This window comes from Rana temporaria, chromosome 4, assembly GCF_905171775.1.
Source record: "Rana temporaria chromosome 4, aRanTem1.1, whole genome shotgun sequence".
NCBI classification, from domain to species: Eukaryota; Metazoa; Chordata; class Amphibia; order Anura; family Ranidae; genus Rana; species Rana temporaria.
The window spans coordinates 288,682,573-288,703,558 of NC_053492.1; the positions used below are offsets into that span (position 1 = coordinate 288,682,573).

General features: G+C 43.6%; 1 protein-coding gene across 2 annotated transcripts in view; it reads right to left on the bottom strand.

Annotated features, from left to right (window-relative positions):
* Positions 1–564: 564 nt before the first annotated feature.
* The window catches only part of TMEM244 (transmembrane protein 244), a 39,679-nt gene continuing 19,257 nt past the window's right edge, over positions 565–20,986 (bottom strand). The window contains exons 5-6 of one of the 2 annotated variants that reach the window (XM_040347497.1): positions 10,282–10,326; positions 565–706 (exon numbers count right to left, since the gene is read on the bottom strand). In XM_040347497.1, the coding sequence (XP_040203431.1) occupies positions 612–706; positions 10,282–10,326 (140 nt within the window). In that variant the 3' untranslated portion in view covers positions 565–611. The remainder of the gene's footprint in view (positions 707–10,281; positions 10,327–20,986) is intronic. The other variant, XM_040347498.1, reaches the window with a different exon arrangement.

Here is a 20,986-nt window from a genome sequence, read left to right on the forward strand (position 1 = left end):
ATTGAATTACACCGTCGGATCCTAGGATGCAATACTTCGGCCACCGCTGGGGGGAGTCTGCGTCGTACACCAGCGTCGGGTATGCAAATTAGCAGTTACGGCGATCCACGAAGGTTTTTCCCGTCGTTACGTCGGCGCAAGTCTTAGTTTCCCGTCGCAAAGTTAGGGGTACTTTAACATGGTGTAAAATTACTCCACCATGTTAAAGTATGCCCGTCTTTCCCGTGTCGCTTTTGAATTTTTTTTGTTTTCCCGGTGTAAGTACGTTACGCACTTCGCGATTCTCAACACGTCTGCGCGTCGTAATTTCGCGCAAAGCACGTCGGGAAATTTGTGAATGGAGCATGCGCAGTACATCGCGGGAGCGCGCCTAATTTAAATGGTACCCGCTCCATTTGAATTGGGCCGCCTTGCGCCGGACGTGTTTACGATACACCGCCGCAAGTTTCCAGGTAAGTGCTTTGTGGATCGGGCACTTAGACTGAAAACTTGCAGCGGTGTAACGTAAATGGGTTACGTTACGCTGCGCCGCAGGTACGAGAATCTGGCCCAAAATGCTGTAAAACAAAATAAACAAACATTTCTAGCCATGCCTTGAGTTATCAGGAAAGTCAAAAGTCATCCAGGTCTGGATAGATGAAATTGTCTTTGTAAAGAAGATAAGCCAAGATTTGTCCTCCAAAAATCATTGACATCAATCCCAGTCCTAAGGAGGGAAAAAAATAAATAACAATACTTTAAGCCAAGCTTTGGAAGACATGACAGCAATCTACTTACTACTAATGTCACAATAATGTCCAACTTTGCATTCATTTAACCAGTTAGACCCCTTTCACACTTTACAGACGCTATAGCGCTAAAAATAGTGCCTGCAAAGCGCCTCTTCTTACACTCCAATGTGAAAGCCAGAGGGCTTTCGCACTGGAGCTCCTTTACAGCGCTGGCAGGATGCTCAAAAAAGTCCTGCAAGCAGCATCTTGGAGGCGCTCGTTAGTAGCGCCCCTGTCCATTGAAATCAATAAGCAGTGCCGCTGAATCTCATTGGATGATGGCACTGTAATTATCATAATAATAATAAAAAATTACTTTTTCCTAATCGATATACAGCTGTCACATGACCCAGCTCTTTCCCAGCCTGTCTTCAGGGAATCATAAACAGGAGGAGCTTCTAGTCCTCTGCTGCTGGTCACATGTTCAAAATAAACAAAAAAAATGCCTTTAGAACACAGAGTAAACATAAATAATTAATATCAATAAACTATTTTAAATTGTCATACAAACATATATTTGAAATCAAATTTTTATAATTTTTTGGCAATAACATGATTGTTGGATTTCTGCCAGTCACGGGTGTGTCAAGCCCCTTCTTTATCCTGGGTCTTAAAATAAGAGGGAGCTGATGCCTCCATTAATCTAGATGTAATATCCTGCCAGAATGTGTTTAGCTCAGGGGTGTCCAAACTTTTTTCAAAGAGGGCCAGATTTGAGGAAGTGAACATGCATGAGGGACGACCATTCTGCCTGACATTCTATGAACCATAAAAAGTGTGTTTGTTCGAGCACCAATACACTGCCCAACAAGAATTCTCTTGCCTTTGTGGCTGTGTGTGAGTAAAGAGATGAGCTCGGGCGTATTATTTGGATATACTGTACCATATTTATTGGTGTATAACGTGCACCTTCACTTTAAAAGCAAAGTTTCAGGATTTTTTTTCATTTTAAATAAAGAACTGTGAAGTAAAATAAGGGTGAATGCCCATCTGTAGCCTCAGGCCTTGTACACACGACCAAGGAACTCGTCGTAAATGAAACATTGTTTTCCTCAACGAGTTCCTTGTCAGACTTGTCGAGAATCTTGACAAGTTTTCTTTGCGTACACACTGTCAAGACAAAATCTCGCCGTTCTCAAACGCGGTGAGGAACAACACGTACGACGGCACTTTAAAGGGGAAGTTTGATTCCACTGGCGCCACCCTTGGGGCTGCTTTTACTAATCTCATGTTACTGCGTGTTAAGTAAAAGTTTGGTGAGAGACGATTCGCGCTTTTCAGTCTGTTACAATGTGACGAATGTGCTATCTCCATTACGAATGCTACTTTTACCGAAGGTGCGCTCCCATCTCATAGTTTATTCTGAGCATGCGCGGGTTTCTAAGCATACACACGAACATGTTCCTCGTCGTAAACCAGCCCGACGAGAAACACAACAAGGAAATTGAGACTCCCAGACGAGAAAAAAGAGAACTTTTGCCCGTGTGGCCCACGACAGTTTTCTCGATGAAAAACATACACACGACTGTTTTCCACGGCAAAAAATCTCTGCCACCAAGTTTCTTGATGGATTCTGTCAAGAAAAATGGTCGTGTGTACGAGGCCTCACAGGTGCCCATCTGCAGATTCACCATTGCCATGAATGTAGCCTCACCATTGCCTGGAATGCACTCATCATTGCCAGGAATGCACCCACCATTGCCAGGAATGCACCTACCATTGCCAGGAATGCACTCACCATTGCCAGGAATGCAGCACCTTTGTCAGGAATGCACTCACGAGTGCCAAAGATTATCTACAGGAAAATGTCCTGTTTACACGGCGGCCTCTTTAATAGAAAGTCCTGCCTCCTTTGATGGACAGAACACCCATCCAATGGCAGCGGCGGAGACGGGAGTTCCTATTACAGAGGCCGGCCGTACACAGGAAATTCTCATGTGTGTGTGTTCGGCACTCGTCCCGCCTCCTCCCTGTCCTCCAAGGCATATACATCTTTGTGGCCCCGACGCTGGGAGATTGTCAGGGGCCACAAAAGATATATATGTCCAAACAACCAGGCAGGCCGTTCAAAACCAGAACGCGTGCTGCTATTGGCCCGCGGGCCGGACTTTGGATATGCCTGGTTTAGCTGGTTAGTGGGCATGGAGGAGGGAGGGAGGGAGTGGGCTGTCATTTACCACTGTGTATACACCCACATGTGTAACTCTATAGTCACATGGGCTGTTCAGATGTGATAGGGAGGGAATACTCAGCATAGAAATTTTCTAAAAAATTATCATGTGCATGGGGACTTGGACAGAAGGGGAGAACAGCAGAGACAATTAGGTTTTTGAAGAATATACAGTAAAAACGAATCAAAGAGAGTATGAACATCATGTAATATCCCATTTATGGATAGTTTTTTATAATGTGGGTTTAGTGACAGTTCAATTATGGTAATAACTTCAAAGTGATATTATGTAATTCCCATAAAAAAAATAACTGAACACTTGCCTAAAGGGAACATTAGAAGGTGTCTGCACCATAGACTGTTTGCATCTTTTTTATAGGGCTGTCAGGGTGCTTCTTCTTAATGAATAAATTCTTAAAATGTTATAAAAAAATACAGCAGTTTTCACTTTTCAAAAAGCTGCAACTTTAATCATTAGACAGCTATTACCAAGCCCATTCAAGCTAGTGATTCTCAGAAAGGATATGGCCCCTTTTGGGAAGCAGTTGAACTGTCATTGTGTGGTGACCGGGGAGGGTGAGCCCCACGGCCACACACATGCGCTTGATGGTTAGCTACTTGGTTCTTGGGGCTAGGAGCCCAGGGTCAGGTGGTATTAACCCTTAGTGAGGGCCAGATGGTATTAACCCTCTCTGTCACATGACGCCACTGTAGTCTTGGTATACCCCCGGGAAACTACAGCTCCGGGGGCCTCCGTATCCCCGCTAGTTAGGATGGTAATGACACAGTCTACAACAGGGGTTAATACAACGAAGGCTTTACTGGCATGAAGGCAGGTGTCAAAATCTTCACAGCGTTTAAACAGAGTGTCACAAAGGTTCTGCAGACAGTCTCTAGAGGATCACACAGCTGATAATGCTTGAGCTTGGCTGATCATATATATACTCGGCTGCTGAGGCCGGATTAGTAATTCAGGGCCTATGCTTAACTAGGCTGAAAAATAGATACACTTACTGAAGTGTCGGTAGACTTGAGGCTTTTCGCTGGAATAACGGATTGATCCGATAAATGAGCTGAAGTACTGGTTCTGTAGTGTTTAGGGATACTCCACGCTTTGCTGTACTTTCTCCTGAACTGGAGGCCTCTGGCCTGCACTGCTTCTCCTCTGACTGTGCTTTGCTCTGCTAGGAACTGTGTGAAGCACTAGACTGCCTTAAACAGGAAGTACAATCCCTTATAAGGGCCTGATGAGACTGAAGCCCATTGGTTGAGAGCTGTGGATCATAGAGACTGACCTGTATTCCCCTTGGAACTTACATTCAAAGTTTGTTACAAGTTAAAGTATAACACAACACAGTAAGGTCTTGTCTAGCACTTAGTCCTCCTGACTCTAATACACTCTGACTGAACATGAGATGGCTGACTAAACCTCTTAAAGCTATACACACACCTAATAAATGTATTATCAACCATAACAGTGTAAATCACATCATGACTAGCTGAGTCCCTGCAGGGGAGACCCCACAAGCCGAGGCCCTCAATCTGACAGGGCCTACAGCAAATACCTGTACTGGGACACCACAATTGTACCCACACATACATATGTTTTGAATCTGTTATATATACTTGTACTAGTACATCCAAGAACTGAACAAGCAGCTATATTATATGATTATGGTATGATTAATGCTTCAGCATCACCCACTGGTTTCATTTTGGCAAGATTTAGAATCCTCAGCTTATCCAGGATTCCAAAGGAATAGTGAGTGATGTCACTGCCACCTAGGCAAGCAGGTCAGACGCTGGCGGCTAAAATAAGTATTTTTTCATTTTAAAGGTAATTCATTTTTTTATTGTTTTAACATAAGAGAAAATAAATAGCAGTCCCTTCATGAAAGGTTTATTAAAGAATTAACTATTTTTTCAAGGCCAATTGAATTAAACAATGGCTTGCACAGAAAGGCCAGTTATATAGTATATGCTTTCTGTAACTGATAGTATTATTACTATTATCTCTATGATTTTTTTTTTAATTGTTAGTAGAGGTTAGTAGAGGTAGACTGTTATATCGGCCAATATTTGGCCATTTTTGATAAATCGGCATTGGCCGATTATTATCAAAATTAGGCCGATATTTTACACTGACCGCCGTTCCTCCTCCCTTCTCCACACTCGGCGGCTCTGGCAGCATCAAGTGCCGCGCTGAGTGTGAAACTGACAAGTAAGAGAGAGGAGAGAGAGAGGAGCTGTCAGTTCGATGTCGGGGGTGGGGGGCGGGACCCAGCTGCTATATTACACCAGCCAATGGGATGGTATCTGGGCGGGCCGCTACGTGTATGTGGCCCTGCCCCCTTTCTAAAGCAGCCCAATCATTGGCTGGTGTAATTTAGGATGCTGGGTTCCGCCCACCCCCGACATCGAGCTGACAGCTTCTCACTCCTCTCTGTTAGTTTCACACATTTACACTTACACTCGGCTTAGGGTGAAACCTGCCAGTGCCATCTGTCAGTGCCACTGCCAATCAGCGCCAACAACCATTGCCAATCAGTGCCATCTGTCAGTGCCAAACACTGTCAGACAGTGTCCCCCACCACTGCCAGCCAGTGCCACCTGCCAGTGCCTACCAGTGCCACCTCCAATCACTGCCACCTGCCAGTGCCAACCAGTTGCAATTGCCAGTGCCACTGCCAATCAGTGCCATCTGCCAGTGCCATCTGTCCCAAACTAGTGCCATATGTCAGTTCCAAACCAGTGTCATCTGTCAGTGCCACCTGCCAGTGCCAATAGTGCCATCTGTCAGTTCCAAACCAGTGCCACCTGCCAATGCCAACCAGTTCCAGCCAGTGCCACCTGCCAGTTCCAAACCAGTGCCACCTGCCAGTGCCAATAGTGCCATCTGTCAGTCCCAAACCAGTGCCACCTGCCAATGCCAATCAGTGCCAGCCAGTGCCACCTGCCAGTGCCAATCAGTGCCACCTGCCAGTGTCATCTGTCAGTTCCAAACCAGTGCCACCTGCCAGTGCCATCTGTCAGTTCCAAACCAGTGCCACCAACCAGTGCCACCTGCCAGTACCAACCAGTGCCATATGTACTGAGGACATCAAGTGTGTGCTAGAGTGACATCTGCCTAAAATATCGGCCACAAAAATTGGCATTATATATCGGCCATCGGCCGCCCCAATTTCTAAATATCGGCATTAGCATCGGCCAGAGAAAAACCCATATCGGTCTACCTCTAGTTAGTAGTATTTCCAAGACATTACATGTCATGCATGAAGAGTTTTTAGAAATTAGGGGCCAGATCCTCAAAAGGGATACGCCGGCGTATCTACTGATACACCGTCGTATCCCTGTTTCTATCTTTGGAACTGATCCACAGAATCAGTTTCCAAGAGATAGACAGAAGAACCGGCATGTGTAAGGGACTTACACTGCCGGATCTTAGGATGCAGTACCGCATCCGCCGCTGGGGGCATTTCACGTCGAAATGCCGCCTTGGGTATGCAAATTAGCACTTACGGAGATCCACGAAGCTTTTCAGCTTCGTTTTTTCTCCGTAAGTTTTAGTTTGCAATCGTAAAATTAGAGCTGCTTTTACAAAGTGTAAACTGTTTACACCTTGTAAAAGCAGACCCTTCTGTCCAGCGACGCGTTTTTTTTTTTGTTTTAAATTTTTTTTTTTTCGCCGTATCTTTTTTTTTTTCCAAAGCAACTTTATTGACCCGGCGCGATCCACAAAGCTCAGCGTAACGTAATTTCACGCTATGCACGTCGGGAAAATTACGTCACGAGCATGCGCAGTACGGCCGGCGCGGGAGCGCGCCTAATTTAAATGGGAATCGCCCCCATTTGAAGAGGAACGCCTTGCGCCGGTGGAATTTAATTTGCACAGCCGAAAATTTCTAGGTAAGTGCTTTGTGGATCGGGCACTTAGGTAGAAATTTTAAGGCAGTGTAACTTAAATGGGAATGTTTACGTTACGCTGGCTCTTTGTGGATCTGGCCCTAGATGTCTTCCTGACAATATCAGTATCACTCAAAACTAACACCCTTTTAAAAGTCAGCTGGACTCTTGAAGAGATATCTTTATGAGGCACTGGCCATGCCTTTCAACATGCCAGTAACATGGCATCCTTGGTTTAAATCCAGGCAATGGTATCAAACAGTGTAAAAGAAAACAAAAATCTGCGCTAAACCCTATAAAACTAAATACATAAATAAATGAACAAGTGAACAAATGTGTTGCAAATTAATGATGATCAAGATGGTATAAAAAACCAAACATTTAGTAAGGTTGAAGAAGTAAATAGAATGGAAGAGCTAATATGGACAAGTAGGAAAAAAAGAGAAAGATATACTAAAATTTGGTCACCATGGAATGATTTAATTCAGTTGGAGGGGAGTGGGGGACTAACTGGGGGGGACTAGGGGAGGAGGAGGAGAGAGAGGAAATATATTTGTTTGGGGTTTTGTTTTTAGTTGGGGTCTAATTTTTTTTTTCCATTTATTTATTTATTTATTTACTTTTTCCCTTTTTCTCCTTTTTTTTTTTTTTTTGGGGGGAGGGAGGGGGTACAGGGGTATGAAGACAGATAGGTAGGATTGAGAGGTATAGAGGTGGGAGAAGGAGTGGAGAGGATTAGGGTTAAGAGGGATAAAGGTCGGGTCGTGGGAAGCGTCGCCCCACGGCAGGACACTGAGAGGGGAGACACTGCCTTAAGTGGCCCTTTTTCATTTGTCCTTCTCTTTCCCCTTTTCTCTTCCCCCCCTCTTTTTGTACTGATGTAGGGATCCAGTTTCTCATTCTCTAGATTCTTGTTCCGTAGGGAGGCAGAGGATGAGGGGATGTACTGGTTCTTAGTAATTAGAATTTAGATTTTGTGCTGTATAGTTTCCTCTTGTCCTAATACTTTCTTTTTTTTAATTATTTGAGAGAGGGTTGGAAAAGGAGTAATGCTTAACTTAATTATTTGACTATATACTGACCTCCTATGTTAAATTAATGTCAATTCATATGCTCTGTATAAAATGGAAAATGTTGAAAAATAAAGAAATTGAAAAAAACAAAAACAAACATAAGTGAAGTGGTGCAGCAACTAAAACACCTTAAATATTCAGTCCATAAAAGTGTAAAACAAAAATAGTGCGCTACCACATAAATGAGGTGAAAATGTGTTAATGAGTGAAAAACCTTAAATGAGAGCATATAGATACAATCAGGGCTCAAGTCCTGCGGGAACGCGTAGGAACGGAGTTCCTGCACTTTTTTCACAGCAGGAACTCAGTTCCCTTTGCAGGACTAGAGCAGCCGAGAGCAGCCGAGCCGCCCGAGCCAATCCTTCACTAAGCGGCGATGCCCAGCTCGAGTTATCGCAGGATTTAAAAAGAACTTGCTTCTTTCTAAATCCCACGATAACTCGTAGGAAAGACCTCCACAATGTCTCCTGGGAAAAATGACAAAAGCTCCCAGGAGACATTGCGGCATTGAGGAAGTGACGGAATACCTGCACACTACCCGATGAATCCAAATACAGGAAGCGGCCAGTAACATAAAGGATTACTAAGGTACAGTGGATTGAAAAAAAAAAACATGCGGTTTAGTAATTATGCATATGAGCGTATCATTTTTTTTTTGGTGGGGTAGTGGATCTTGGGTGGGAGTTCCCACACTTTTTTTCCTAGGACTTGACCCCTGGATACAATGTCCTAAACAAGCAATTTGGGTTTTAAAAAAATGATCGGAGTAGCTTCACAATTCCCGGTATCCACAATTAAAACAGAATGACAACTTGTCTGCAGGTAAGATTTTCTGTTCATCAAAGAAAAAAGGATCTCAGGTAATAGAGATCAAATAGGCATGTCAGAACACCATCAGCCAGATAGGGATCAGCATCTGAAGCACTGGTGCCGCCCCCCCCCCCCATCCATGTGTCCGGCACCCTAATCTACGTGCAGGGCTCCGGACACACAAATTTCAATAGGGTTTTTTTTTTTAGAGAGACACATGATTAGAGTTTAAGGCTCTAATTGGCTTAAAAAAAGGGTGGGCTCGGGGCGCAGAGCACTGTGCCCCGAGCCCACCCAGTTGGGTGACATTAGCAAATTAATTTTCGCTAATGTCTTCCTGTTTCTCCTGCCAACCAATCAGGAATCGGTGCCCGGGAGTCCAAAGACCCGATTTGCTGGGAGAAGAAGAAAGAGGGGGGACACGGAAACTGGGACACAAAGGAGGGAATCCACCGCTGGATTGATTCAAACATGAGGGAGAGACGCTCTCTCTCTCCCTGCCCTGCCGGGTTCCTTTCATGAGCAGGCAGCACTGTGCACTGATGGAGAGGACGTCCCTGCACTGATCACACCGGCAATCTGTCTGCTGAGCCGTGACCACAGTGATACTGTAAGCCCCCCCCCCCCCCTCCGACCGATGGAGCACCAGCCGCCACATATTTTAACAATACTGTAGTAGGCAGAATATTCCAGGTGACAACACTGCTGGGCATAAAGGTAAGGATGTGGGTAGAGCCTTGGGGGGGGGCGTTAACAAGCTAATGTGAGCAAACGTACCAATGTCAACCCAAAGATCCTAAAACAACTCCTGTAAAGCTTTATTTTAGTCTTTTAGTGCAGTTTCTCCAGAGCTTAGAAAATAAGCAGAAGCTCTGATGACTTCCACCAGTCAATCATGTGCAAGCAAAAATGCAGTTTCTTTTATTTCCCTTGCAAGTGATTGGGTACTCATTGCAAAGTGAAGCTTTACCCCATTTATTAATCTCTGGAGCACCTGCACTTGCAGAGTGACATTGCACTTTGTAAAGTGCACAGTTTATTTGCCTTTAGTAAATCAACCTATATGTATAGACAGTAAGTAAACAAAATATATCCAGGGGTGGCACTTACAGTATTAAAACATTTTGTTTAAAGTAGGTTGGGTAAAGCTGAACACCCCTGTTTGTTATTCATTCTTGTCTGTGTCCCTATTAGTGAAATGTCCTCACTTCTTGTTTGGCCATCAAGAAATCGAAAAGGGGAAATATACCCAGCAGAGACATAGACTGCAAAACACTGACAGAAGTTCTAGTCCTCCCCTTCTCAGCTAAAAAAAATAGATACCCGTATTTATCGGCATATAACTTTAAGAGAGATGTTTCAGGAAAAAAAAAACGTTCCATAGCCCCCTGCATATAACACGCAGGCACATTTTACCTTCTATTTTCAAAAAAAAAAGTGAGTGTTATATGCCAATAAATACAGTAAATGTTTTAACTGGAGTTAGGTTATCAATGTTCAGTTGTTGTCATTGCTTACATGAAATATCCAGAGTAAGGACCAAAGAGAACATTACCTAAAGAGATCCACCAATGTGTCATTCTAGGAAGTTGCTTCATAACTGCAGAACAAACACATGTGAATACATATTATTATGTTTTTTTACTTTGAGTTGTTTTCTGTTTAGTAACATGATTTTAAATCAAAATATTATTGTACAATGTTGGGCATCCTTAACAACCAGTAAACAACATGGTTGTTAAGCAGCGGGCGTCTGCCTTGTCCTCGACAACTGATGAGTTCATACCCAATCCATTACCAGGTCTTTATCCAAAAGGGTTGGGGTAGGGGCAAGAGTCTGCACACCCATGCCAGGGTGTTTTGGCTTTTGTGGCAGGGGGGCTCGGCCATGTTGATGGGGACAAAGGCCTCTTCCCCACTAACCTTGCCTGTGGTTGTGGGGGACCCTGGGCAGGGAGTTTATGGGAATCTGGAATCCCTTTTTAACAAGGGGCCTCCAGATCCCACCCCCCCTATGTGAATGAGTAGGGGTATCCCTACTCATTCATCAAAAAAAAGCATAGTGCCCCAAAGCATCCCCCATGTTGACAGCATGTGGCCTGGTTCAAGAGGGGGGGGGCTTGCTCATCCCCCCTTTCCTGACCTGCCAGGCTGCATGGTCAGATAAGGGTCTGGTTTGGATTTTGGGGGACCCCGCACCATTTATTTTTTATTTAAAAAAATCTTAATTTTTCAATGCCAGCTATTTTTTTTTTACATTTAGCTGTCAGCAGGGATCGCACTGACAGCTGATGACTCATTGGTTGTTAAGGATGCAGTGGCCGCCCGCTCCTTAACAACCATGTTGTTTACTGGTTGTTAAGGACATCGGCAACCGTCCGTTCCTTACCAACCAGGTATTTACGTGTTTGTTAAGGACGCCGGCTACCGCCAGAGGTAAATTACTGCAGGTTTTGACTTCTAAATTAAGGCATTACTTCATAAACTAGTGAATGCAGTGTTTTAGTAGCATTTTTTAATGAATGCCCAAAAAAATACCGCTTTGTGAATGGAGTCCACAATGTTCAAAAAAGGTCACCTAAGTCAACCAAATAACATAAATTACTTTGTTTATTAATATTGCATACGTTTAGTACATAATCCAACATATTGTATTAAGATTTAAAAAAAGTATTGTGTACTGTAATTTTTTTAACTAACAAACATGTTATACTTTCCCATTGTGTGCAGTGGTTTTGCACAAAGCAGCCCAGATCCTATTTGGCTGGCGTACACCTAAACTTGATCTAAAGGCAGATATAAAAGTTAGGTATGTAATTGGACCTTCTTTTGGGGGGTCATATGTACCTGTATTTGTGCTGGAAGCTCAATTGCATGCCCTAGCATTGTCACTAAGCTGTCACTGAAAGCTCCTAGCCTGGGAGGACCAGCTCCTGATCGTGTAATCACTGATAGCCAATCACAAGGATCACCCTTAGGCACTTCCCCTGCATCTCTTTTCTCTGTGAAGAGGAAAATAATAAAATTGTCTCCTTCTGCAGAGAAGATGTCTATAAAAACAAAAGTATGTAAAAAAAAAAGAAGAAGAATACAACAGAATAAAAAATAGCTAGATCAGGGCTTGGTTTATGTTGATATTAAGCGCTCACACTGCTGCTACTTGGGATCCAACTTGTGAGACCCCAAGTTGCATGACATGTGACATCCCATGTTATTTAATAAGAGCTGTCTTAATTAGCGCTACTTAAGTCGCTACGACTTTAGAAAAGGTTCCTGTACTACTTCAAGGTGATTTCATTCCGACTTGTGCCCATTGACTTTTAATGGAAGTCACCTCCAAGCCGGATCATCATCTATATTCACGTAATTTGGATCTTACATTACAGGAAGATTACCCAGGCATTCCCTGCAAGCTGCTTCAAAGTCGCATCAAAGTAGTACTCAAGTCGCATCCGGTCCCAAGCAAATCACTAAGGAAGTCATCTGGCAAAGTTACATCATAGGTCATACAACTTTCAGGTCGCAGTAGAGAAAACCAAGCCTTATGCCGCGTACACACGATAATTTTTCGGCATGTAAAAAAACGTTTAAAAAAAATGTCATTTAAAATGATCGTGTGTGGGCTTCACATAATTTTTCGGGTTCTGAAAAACGTCAAAAAAATAATTTGAACATGCTGCATTTTTTACCAACGTTTAAAACAATGTCGTTTTTCGGGTTGTAAAAAATGATCGTGTGTGGGCTAAAACGACGTTAAAAACCTGTGCATGCTCAGAAGCAAGTTATGAGACGGAAGCGCTCGTTCTGGTAAAACTACTGTTCGTAATGGAGTAAGCACATTCATCACGCTGTAACAAACAGAAAAGTGCGAATCGTCTTTTACTAACACGGAATCAGCTAAAGCAGCCCAAAGGGTGGCGTCATCCGAATGGAACTTCCCCTTTATAGTGCCGTTGTACGTATTGTACGTCGCCGTGCTTTGCTAGAGCATTTTCTTTTTAACGATCGTGTGTAGGCAAGGCCGTTTTAATGATGAAGTGGGAAAAAACATTATTTTTTCTAGTGGCTGGAAAACGTCGTTTTTTACATGCCGAAAAATGATCGTGTGTACGCGGCATTAGTGTCAGTGTGAAAAAAAAACTGACTCATGTATGGGCTGCTTTAAAGGACAAAGCTGTATAAGAAGTTCATGTACTGACAAGAAGCAATTCTGATAGGAAGAGAAAGCAAAAGGACAAAAAGATGAGCTAATTTCTTGCTGCTTCTCCTTGTACTATGCAGACACAGGTTGCATGGTTCTAGGATGACCTGGGCTCAGAAGGGGTTTGAATGATACTGGTCATCAGAATGAGGAAAACTTGTAGCAGAAAAAAACTAAGGCCCAGATTCACAAAGGAGATACGACGGCGTATCTCCAGATACGCCGTCGTATCTCTGAGTTGTGCCGTCGTATCTATGCGCCTGATTCTTAGAATCAGTTACGCATAGATTTCTATTAGATCCGACCGGCGTAAGTCTCCGTTGTTTTAAGTGGGAAGGAGGGAAGGAGCGGTGAAGGAGCGGTATACATACCGCTCCTCTCACCGCTCCAAAGATCTCTCCTGCCAGCGCATCGCCTCAGTGTGAAAGCCCTCCGTCTTTCACATTGAGGTTGCTGGGCAGGAGTTTTTCAGACGGTATAGCAGTGCTATTTTTAGCGCTGTACCGCCTGAAAAACTCCTCAGTGTGAAAGGGGTCTTAATATAAAAAAAAAAGAGAAAAAAGTAATGTTTTTTTTCTTCCTTTATTATATGTTAACAGAATTTCCTACACTGCACCTACATCAACCCTATACCGCATTATACCAAACCTTTAGCACATCTAAACCACATCTACAGTGCCTTGCACCTGTGCCAAGACTTTACCTTACCTATGCTGTACCTATATTGCATGCAGGTTAAAATATTACAAGTTTAAATAACAAACATGTTATAATCACCTGCTCTATGCAGTGGTTTTGCACAAAGCAGCCTAGATCCTCCTTATCTCGGGTCCTTCGCTGGTGCTCCTGGCCCCTCCCTCCTGCTGAGTGCCCCCACAGCAAGCAGCTTGCTATGGGGTCACTCGAGTCGAGCAGCTGTTCTGTGTGTCCATTAAGACACAAAAGCCTGTCCCCTTTGGCTCACTGACTTTGATTGACAGCAGCGGGAACCAATGGCACCTGCTGCTGTGTCTCGGTCAATCAGGAGAGAGAGTCCTGGACAGCCAAGGCTCTTCTGCAACATCGCTAGATCGAGATGCTGCTCAGATAAGTATTAGGGGGACTGAAGGGGGCTGCTGCTCAGAGGTTTTTTATCTTAATGTATAGAATGCATTAAAGGGGCTGTAAAGGTTTGTTTTTTATTTTCTAAATAGGTTCCTTTAAGCGAGTGCATTGTTGGTTCACTTACCTTTTCCTTCGATTTCCCTTCTAAATGTGTTTTTTCTTTTTTTTTTCTTCTTTCTTTTTGAATTTCTAACTTCCTGTTCCTAAGTAAGCTGTTCTGGCTGACTAACCCACAGCCAGAACAGCTTGAATGATGGGGGCAAGCTTAGAGTGGATGTAAACCCGAAATCTTTTATTTATTTTTTTGATGTCACAATGTACAGTATAATATTTCCTATCATCTGTGCCCAGTCTTCCCACACAGAGTTAATCCAGCTCTGAGCAATCCTCTTTTATTGTTCAGTGAAATAAAACGGACTTACAGAGAAAAACCTTAGGCCGTTCCAGCCCCTTGCTGTGAGTGACAGGTTATTTACATATCTCATGCACTAGCCTGGAGACAGGCATTATTTTTTAATTCCCACCCCCACTCCTCTTCTGAAGTCATGTGGTTACTTTTCTGGATTTTGACTGGATGTTAGTGATCATAGCAGAATTTAGTGTTATGCCACGTACACACGGTCATTTTTCGGCATTTTAAAAATGTCATTTAAAATCATCGTGTGTGGGCTTCACATCGTTTTTCGGCTTCTGAAAAATATTCTTTTTTCGGGTTTTAAAAAATTATCGTGTGTGGGCTAAAACGACGTTTTAAACCCACGCATGCCCAGAAGCGAGTTATGAGATGGGAGCGCTCGTTCTGGTAAAACTACCATTCATAATGGAGTAAGCACATTCATCATGCTGTAACAGACAAAAAAGCGCAAATCGTCTTTTACTAACAAGGAATCAGCTAAAAGCAGCCCAAAGGCGAATAGAACGTCCCCTTCAGAGTGCCGTCGTACGTGTTGTACGTCACCGCGCTTTGTTCATCATTTTTCAAAAATGATGGTGTGTGGGCAACATCGTTTTTAATGATGAAGTTGGAAAAACTTCGTTTTTTTTCATGCCGAAAAACGACCGTGTGTTCGCGGCATAAGGAATACATAGGAAAAAATGCATGTTGACAAGGGGAGTGTAAAGGTGGGTGGGGAGTCTACTGACATCACGACTCCACCCACAGAGCTCCAGACAACAGATCCACCCACAGAATCTGAAGTTTTTCAGTTCTTATAACAGACAGAGGGGAGACATTTGACAGGTAAGGATACATGCAGCTGGCATGTATATCCTTATAGATCAGCAGTATGGCAGTAGTTTAGAAAGGATAAGAGTGGGTTTACATCCACTTTAATGAGGAGAAACAGGAAGTGAGAAATTCAGACAAAGAAAAAAAACATTTAGAAGGGAAATTGAAGGAAAAGGTAAGTGAACCAACAATACACTAGTTTAAAATAATCTATTTAGAAAATAAAAAACAAACCTTTACAACCCCTTTAAGATAAAAAAAATCTTCTGCCTTTACAACCACTTTAACTGGGACTGTTAAGTGCACCAATGCCCTTAAATGGCCCCAACGATAGCTGGCAGACAAACATCTTAAAGGACTGCTCTTTCTGTAATAATTATTCTGTAAGCCCCCTTTGTTCCTCTGTCCCCTCCGCTACCATCCTCATTTTATTTTGGACAGTGCACATACAGTTGGAATTGGACTTGCATTACCACCATAAATATGCTCTGACAATATAGGTACAGCACTCAGTAGATTCAACTGTACTACTGCTTACTGCTGCACTTGAGGTGACCTTGCTACTGTCAGTACTAATCTAGACGCTAAATGTCATCTTATGCCTAGTCCCTACTGTTAATTGCTTTGTATGCTAAATTGTGTTATTACAATTGTTAAACAATACTTGCCTGGTTCTCAACCATATTGGGTGACAATATGCTAGGTTTGCCTTTACTACCTGGTTTGGTGCCTATTCTCTTTGATATAACCTACTATTGGGTACTAAATATCACTTTCAGTGAAATCTTGTGATACTCAACCTAGTGTGTCAGAGGGGCTGAGGTTCTTGAGAGGGTTGCGGCAGTGTTTGACAAAAAAGTAAAAATTTTCATCAGCAGCATTTTTACAGTGGCGAAAACTAAATGAAAAGTACACCACATTTTCGTCCACTGACGAAAACTATGACGAAAATCAATTCCGTTTTCATTAACGAATAAAAATGTGAGGCAGAGACTTTTACCCATGTGAATTTCTTGTTTCCCTGGAGCTCCACCTGCTTACGCTCCCAGCAGGCAAGCGACTTGAGTCCTTAGCGTGCCTCGCTTAACAGCAGTTAGGAGGAGATTTTCACTACTGCCTGTATACAAGCCCACATGTGTGATGTCAATATCATGTGAAATGGCTAGCTCTGAGAACAAGAAATTGTTCTCTCCATCATAAAAGACACAACTGAGCATGTGCAGGTTGGATACTCTGCCTGTGTTAGCTGACCTTCCCCAGATAGACAGTGCAGGAGAGGGAGGATCTGTGCATACAGGATAAAACAGCCGTTTTACACATAGGGTGACCACATGTCACGGATTGCCCCGGGACAGTCCCGTATTTTGCAGGTCTGTCCCGAGCACCGTCATTCCGGGACGATACATTGTCCCGGAATAAAACTGACACATCCATCCCCCCCCCCCCCCCCCGGGCCAATCTGATGCCCCCAAAAAAGGCTGCCACATCACCGCTTTACTCAATAACAGAACTTGTCCTGGCCGGGAATGCCTGGAGGAGCACAATTCCCACCCCCTGTTTGTGATTGGAGAAATCTTAAATCCTGCCTCTTGTGTCCAATCACTGTGCTGTGATTCGTTACAGCACAAGCTTACATTTTCGACACCAACATGACAATGGATGCACAAATAGGGTCAGTAGTCAGCGGATCGCACCATCTGCTGCGCAAACTACGCAGACTCACCCCCTTTATCCCGAAAGAAGACATTGCAGTCATGGTGGGAACAATTATCAATTCCAGACTTGACTATGCAAATGCCCTCTATCTCGGACTCCCCAAATACCAAATCACTCGTCTGCAAGTCGTTCAAAATATGGCCGCTCGATTAGAGACCAGCAAAAAAACATGGGAATCAATCTCACCTTCACTGAGATCCCTTCATTGGTTGCCAGTAAAAGACAATCACTTTCAACGCACTCTGCCTAATACATAAGTGTATTCAAGGCAACGCTCCCCAATATCTATGCGAAAAACTAAAAGCTCACAACCCCAATCGAGTTCTGCAATCCACCAATCAAAATCTATTCGATACCCAAAGCCAGATACAAGTCCAAAGGAGATCGAAGATTTGCAGTCCAGGGACCTCGTCTGTGGAACGATCTACCAACCACCATTCGGTTGGAGGTAAACCACTTGGCCTTCAGGAGAAAGATTAAAACCCATCTCTTCTGAGGTCAAAGGGGCTCTACGCATGGAATTGATTCAGCGCCCAGGGGCGATTCAGTTTGCATGTGTTGCGCTATATAAGGTTTTCACTCACTCACTCACTCACAAGCTGATTTTTGGGAAGGGGGGTGTCCCTGAATTGTAGTTTGGAAATGTGGTCACCCTATTTAAACAATGCAGAGGATTAACCCCTTAAGTTCCACAGTGAGTATAACAAGCATGATATGCTGCATATTCAGACCGATTTTACTGTTGTGGGTTTAGTAACACCTTAATAACATAAATAATAACAATATTAATTTCTTTTTACTCCAGAAGTATATAATGAGTTTGGAAATTATAGAGAAATGCTTAAATAATGCATCACAATTTAACTAAACCCAATAGATTTTAGATGACTAAAATTAGTTTTAATTGACTAAAATGTACTGGATATTTTAGTAGAATAAATATGAATAAAACTAAAACAATTGCAGATGACTAAAATAAAATGGCATTTTAGTCAAAAGACGAAGACTAAAACAAAATTGAAATTTGCTGCCAAAATTAACACTGGGTTAAGGAAAAGAACAGGGGACCCATCCTATCCAGCAGCTCCTACGGGGGTAGCGCTATGTATTAGTGCTTGGTAAGCACTGATCCATGACAATTATTACCAAATATTAATTCATTTTAACAAGTTATTATTAAACTGCTCTAGCTACAAACTCAGTGGAATTCAACAGCAAATCACCTGTGCAGGCTATGAAGACTACAACAATTTAGCAATGAGACATAAATAATCAGTAAATACTGTATAAGTATTAATGCTGACTGGACATGATTACTGAAGATGAAATTCAAGGTCATATGATGGCATAACTATGATGAAGTGCTCCCTGTATGAAACACATTAGAGCCCTTGCAGGCTTTTAAGCCAACATGTCATCTTGTATTTCAATCTTTAATAAATTCTGTCAGTGTTCATCTATACATTTATTCCATAAAAGCACCGTTTTTTCTTAACACAAATATGCAAAAGTAAAGAATCAGATGCCAAACCAATGGAGTAGGGTACAGATTTGTTCCTGGGTATTGGTGGTTGCTGGTGTTTTTTTTTCTTTTCTTTGGGGGGGTGGGGGCGGTAGCCCCTCAAACCCCCTGTCAGTAGGGAGGTTGGCAGTGGCAAGCCCCCCCCCCCCCCAGGAGGACGGGCAGGACATCAAAGCCCCACACTTACCCCATCTAGGTACTAGGAAACGGGCGGGCAGGCAGCGTGTCCGGCAAGTGGCATCTTTCTTCCTTTCTCCTCCTGTTTATCAAGGTGGCCTCCGCCGTGCATATCCCTCCTCCTAGGCATTCAATAGGATCGCCTGTCTATTCAGCCAATTTGGAAATGGGTATCAGACCCATGCTACTGATTGGCAGAGAGGCGATTCAGTGTTAGAATAGCGAATATTTATTTTATTACTGTATCTGCCACAGAGACCACTTTTATCTTGTAGTGGACCGCCCGCTGAAGAAGAGGATACCGGGGTTATGGTAGCTAGATGCTACCATAACAACGGTATTCCTCTTCAAACAGCCGTCATAGGCCTGCGGCGGGCGGTCCGTAAGTGGTTAAGAAGTGTTGGTGAACTTAATGACAGTCTTGATGGACCTGCATGCAGTTAATGTGGTTGTAAACCCTAAGGCCGTGTACAGACGACCAAACATGTACGATGAAAGCGGTCCGCCGGACCGTTTTCACCGTACATGTCTGGCCGGGGATTTCTGTACGATGGCTGTACTAACCATCGTACAGAAATCCGTGCGTAAACAATACGCGGGGCGTGTCCACGGTGTCGCCGCGACGATGACGCGGCGATGTGGGCGGGCCTGCCAGTTAAATGCTTCCACGCATGCGTCAAAGTCATTCGACTCATGCGAGGGATGGCGGGCACTCGGACATGTACGGTAGGTCTGTACAGACGACCGAACATGTCCGAGCGGGCAGGATTCCAGCGGACTTAAAACAAGTCCAGGAATATTTGTCCGCTGGGAAAAGGCCCGACGGGCAAATGTTTGCTGGAATCCTGTCCGCTCGGGCCTACACACGACCGAACATGTCTGCTGAAACTGGCCCGCGGACCAGTTTCAGCAGACATGTTTGGTCGTATGTACGGGGCCTTACATATACCCAGTGAAGTGACGGGTCTCAGGTGATACACAGAAGTCTTATCTACATCCATTCAAAGTCCCAGATTTTACAAAGCTTGTCTGAACTGAAATAAAAAAACGTGCAGGTCAGTGAGGAGAGCTCTGAGGGCTGAATGGAGGTAAGGGACACACACTTCTTCACACAAACACACAGGAACAGAGCTGAGACTGCCAATCTGCTGGAGATCCCCCCCGTCACCATTTTTTTCTTGGTGTCAGGAAAACTTGTCAGATGCAACTCATGCAGATAGCAGAGAAATGAGGCAACAGACAGAAATTACACTTAGTGCCTCTGGAGAGAAACAAGTACACACTATAGAGGGGCATGGCGGGGGGAAGAAAGAAGTAGCAGAGAACTGGCAGGGAAGCATATCATATGACACAGCTGTGCTGAGGGGAGGGGGGACCCACAGCACAGCTACATCTCCTCAGGACCCCCTCTTCCGGGGAGGAATCACACAATAATTGGATAGTTGAAGTGAATAATAATTGGATAATTTAAGTTTTTGAGTAAATAATCTCAATTTGTTTGGTAAATCATCTTAATAGTCTCTGCTAGCTGTGACCACTACACACCCATGAAATGATGTGGGTACCTCAGTTAATGTTGTTTTCCAATTTAAAAAATGTATAAAAATAATGGCATCCCTGTCTTAGGGTTCATTATTGAGTTGGCCCACCCTTTGCAGCTTTAACAGCTTCAACTCTTCAGGGAAGGCTGTCCACAAGGTTAAGGAGTGTGCCAATGGGAACATTTGACTATTCATCCAGAAGTGCATTTGTGTGGTCAGGCACTGATGTGGACGAGAAGGCCTGGCTGGCAGTCTCCACTCTAATTCATCGAAAAGGTGTTCTATCGGGTTGAGGTCAGGCCAGGCCAGGCCAGTCAAGTTTCTTCACCCCAAACTTGCTCATCCATGTCTTTATGGACTTTGTGTACTCGTGTACAGTCATGTTGGAACAGGAAGGGGCCACCTACAAACTGTTCCCACAAATTTGGGAGTATGACATTTTCCAAAATGTCTTGGTATGTTGACGCCTTAAGAGTTCCCTTCACTAGAACTAAGGGGCCAAGTCCAACCCCTGAAAAACAACCCCACATTATAATCCCCCCTCCACCAAATGATTTGGACCAGCTAAAGAAATATTGTCCAAATACATGTTCCACGAATATGATCCGCACAACCGCTGTAGCTCTAAAATCTTGCTTTTAGGCCCCTTTTACACTGGGGCGTTTTTCGAGCGTTAATCAAGCATTATTCAAGCGTTATTCGAGCATTATTTGAGCGTTATTTGAGCGTTATTCGAGCAAAGCCTCATCTGCAATCCCAATGTGAAAGCCT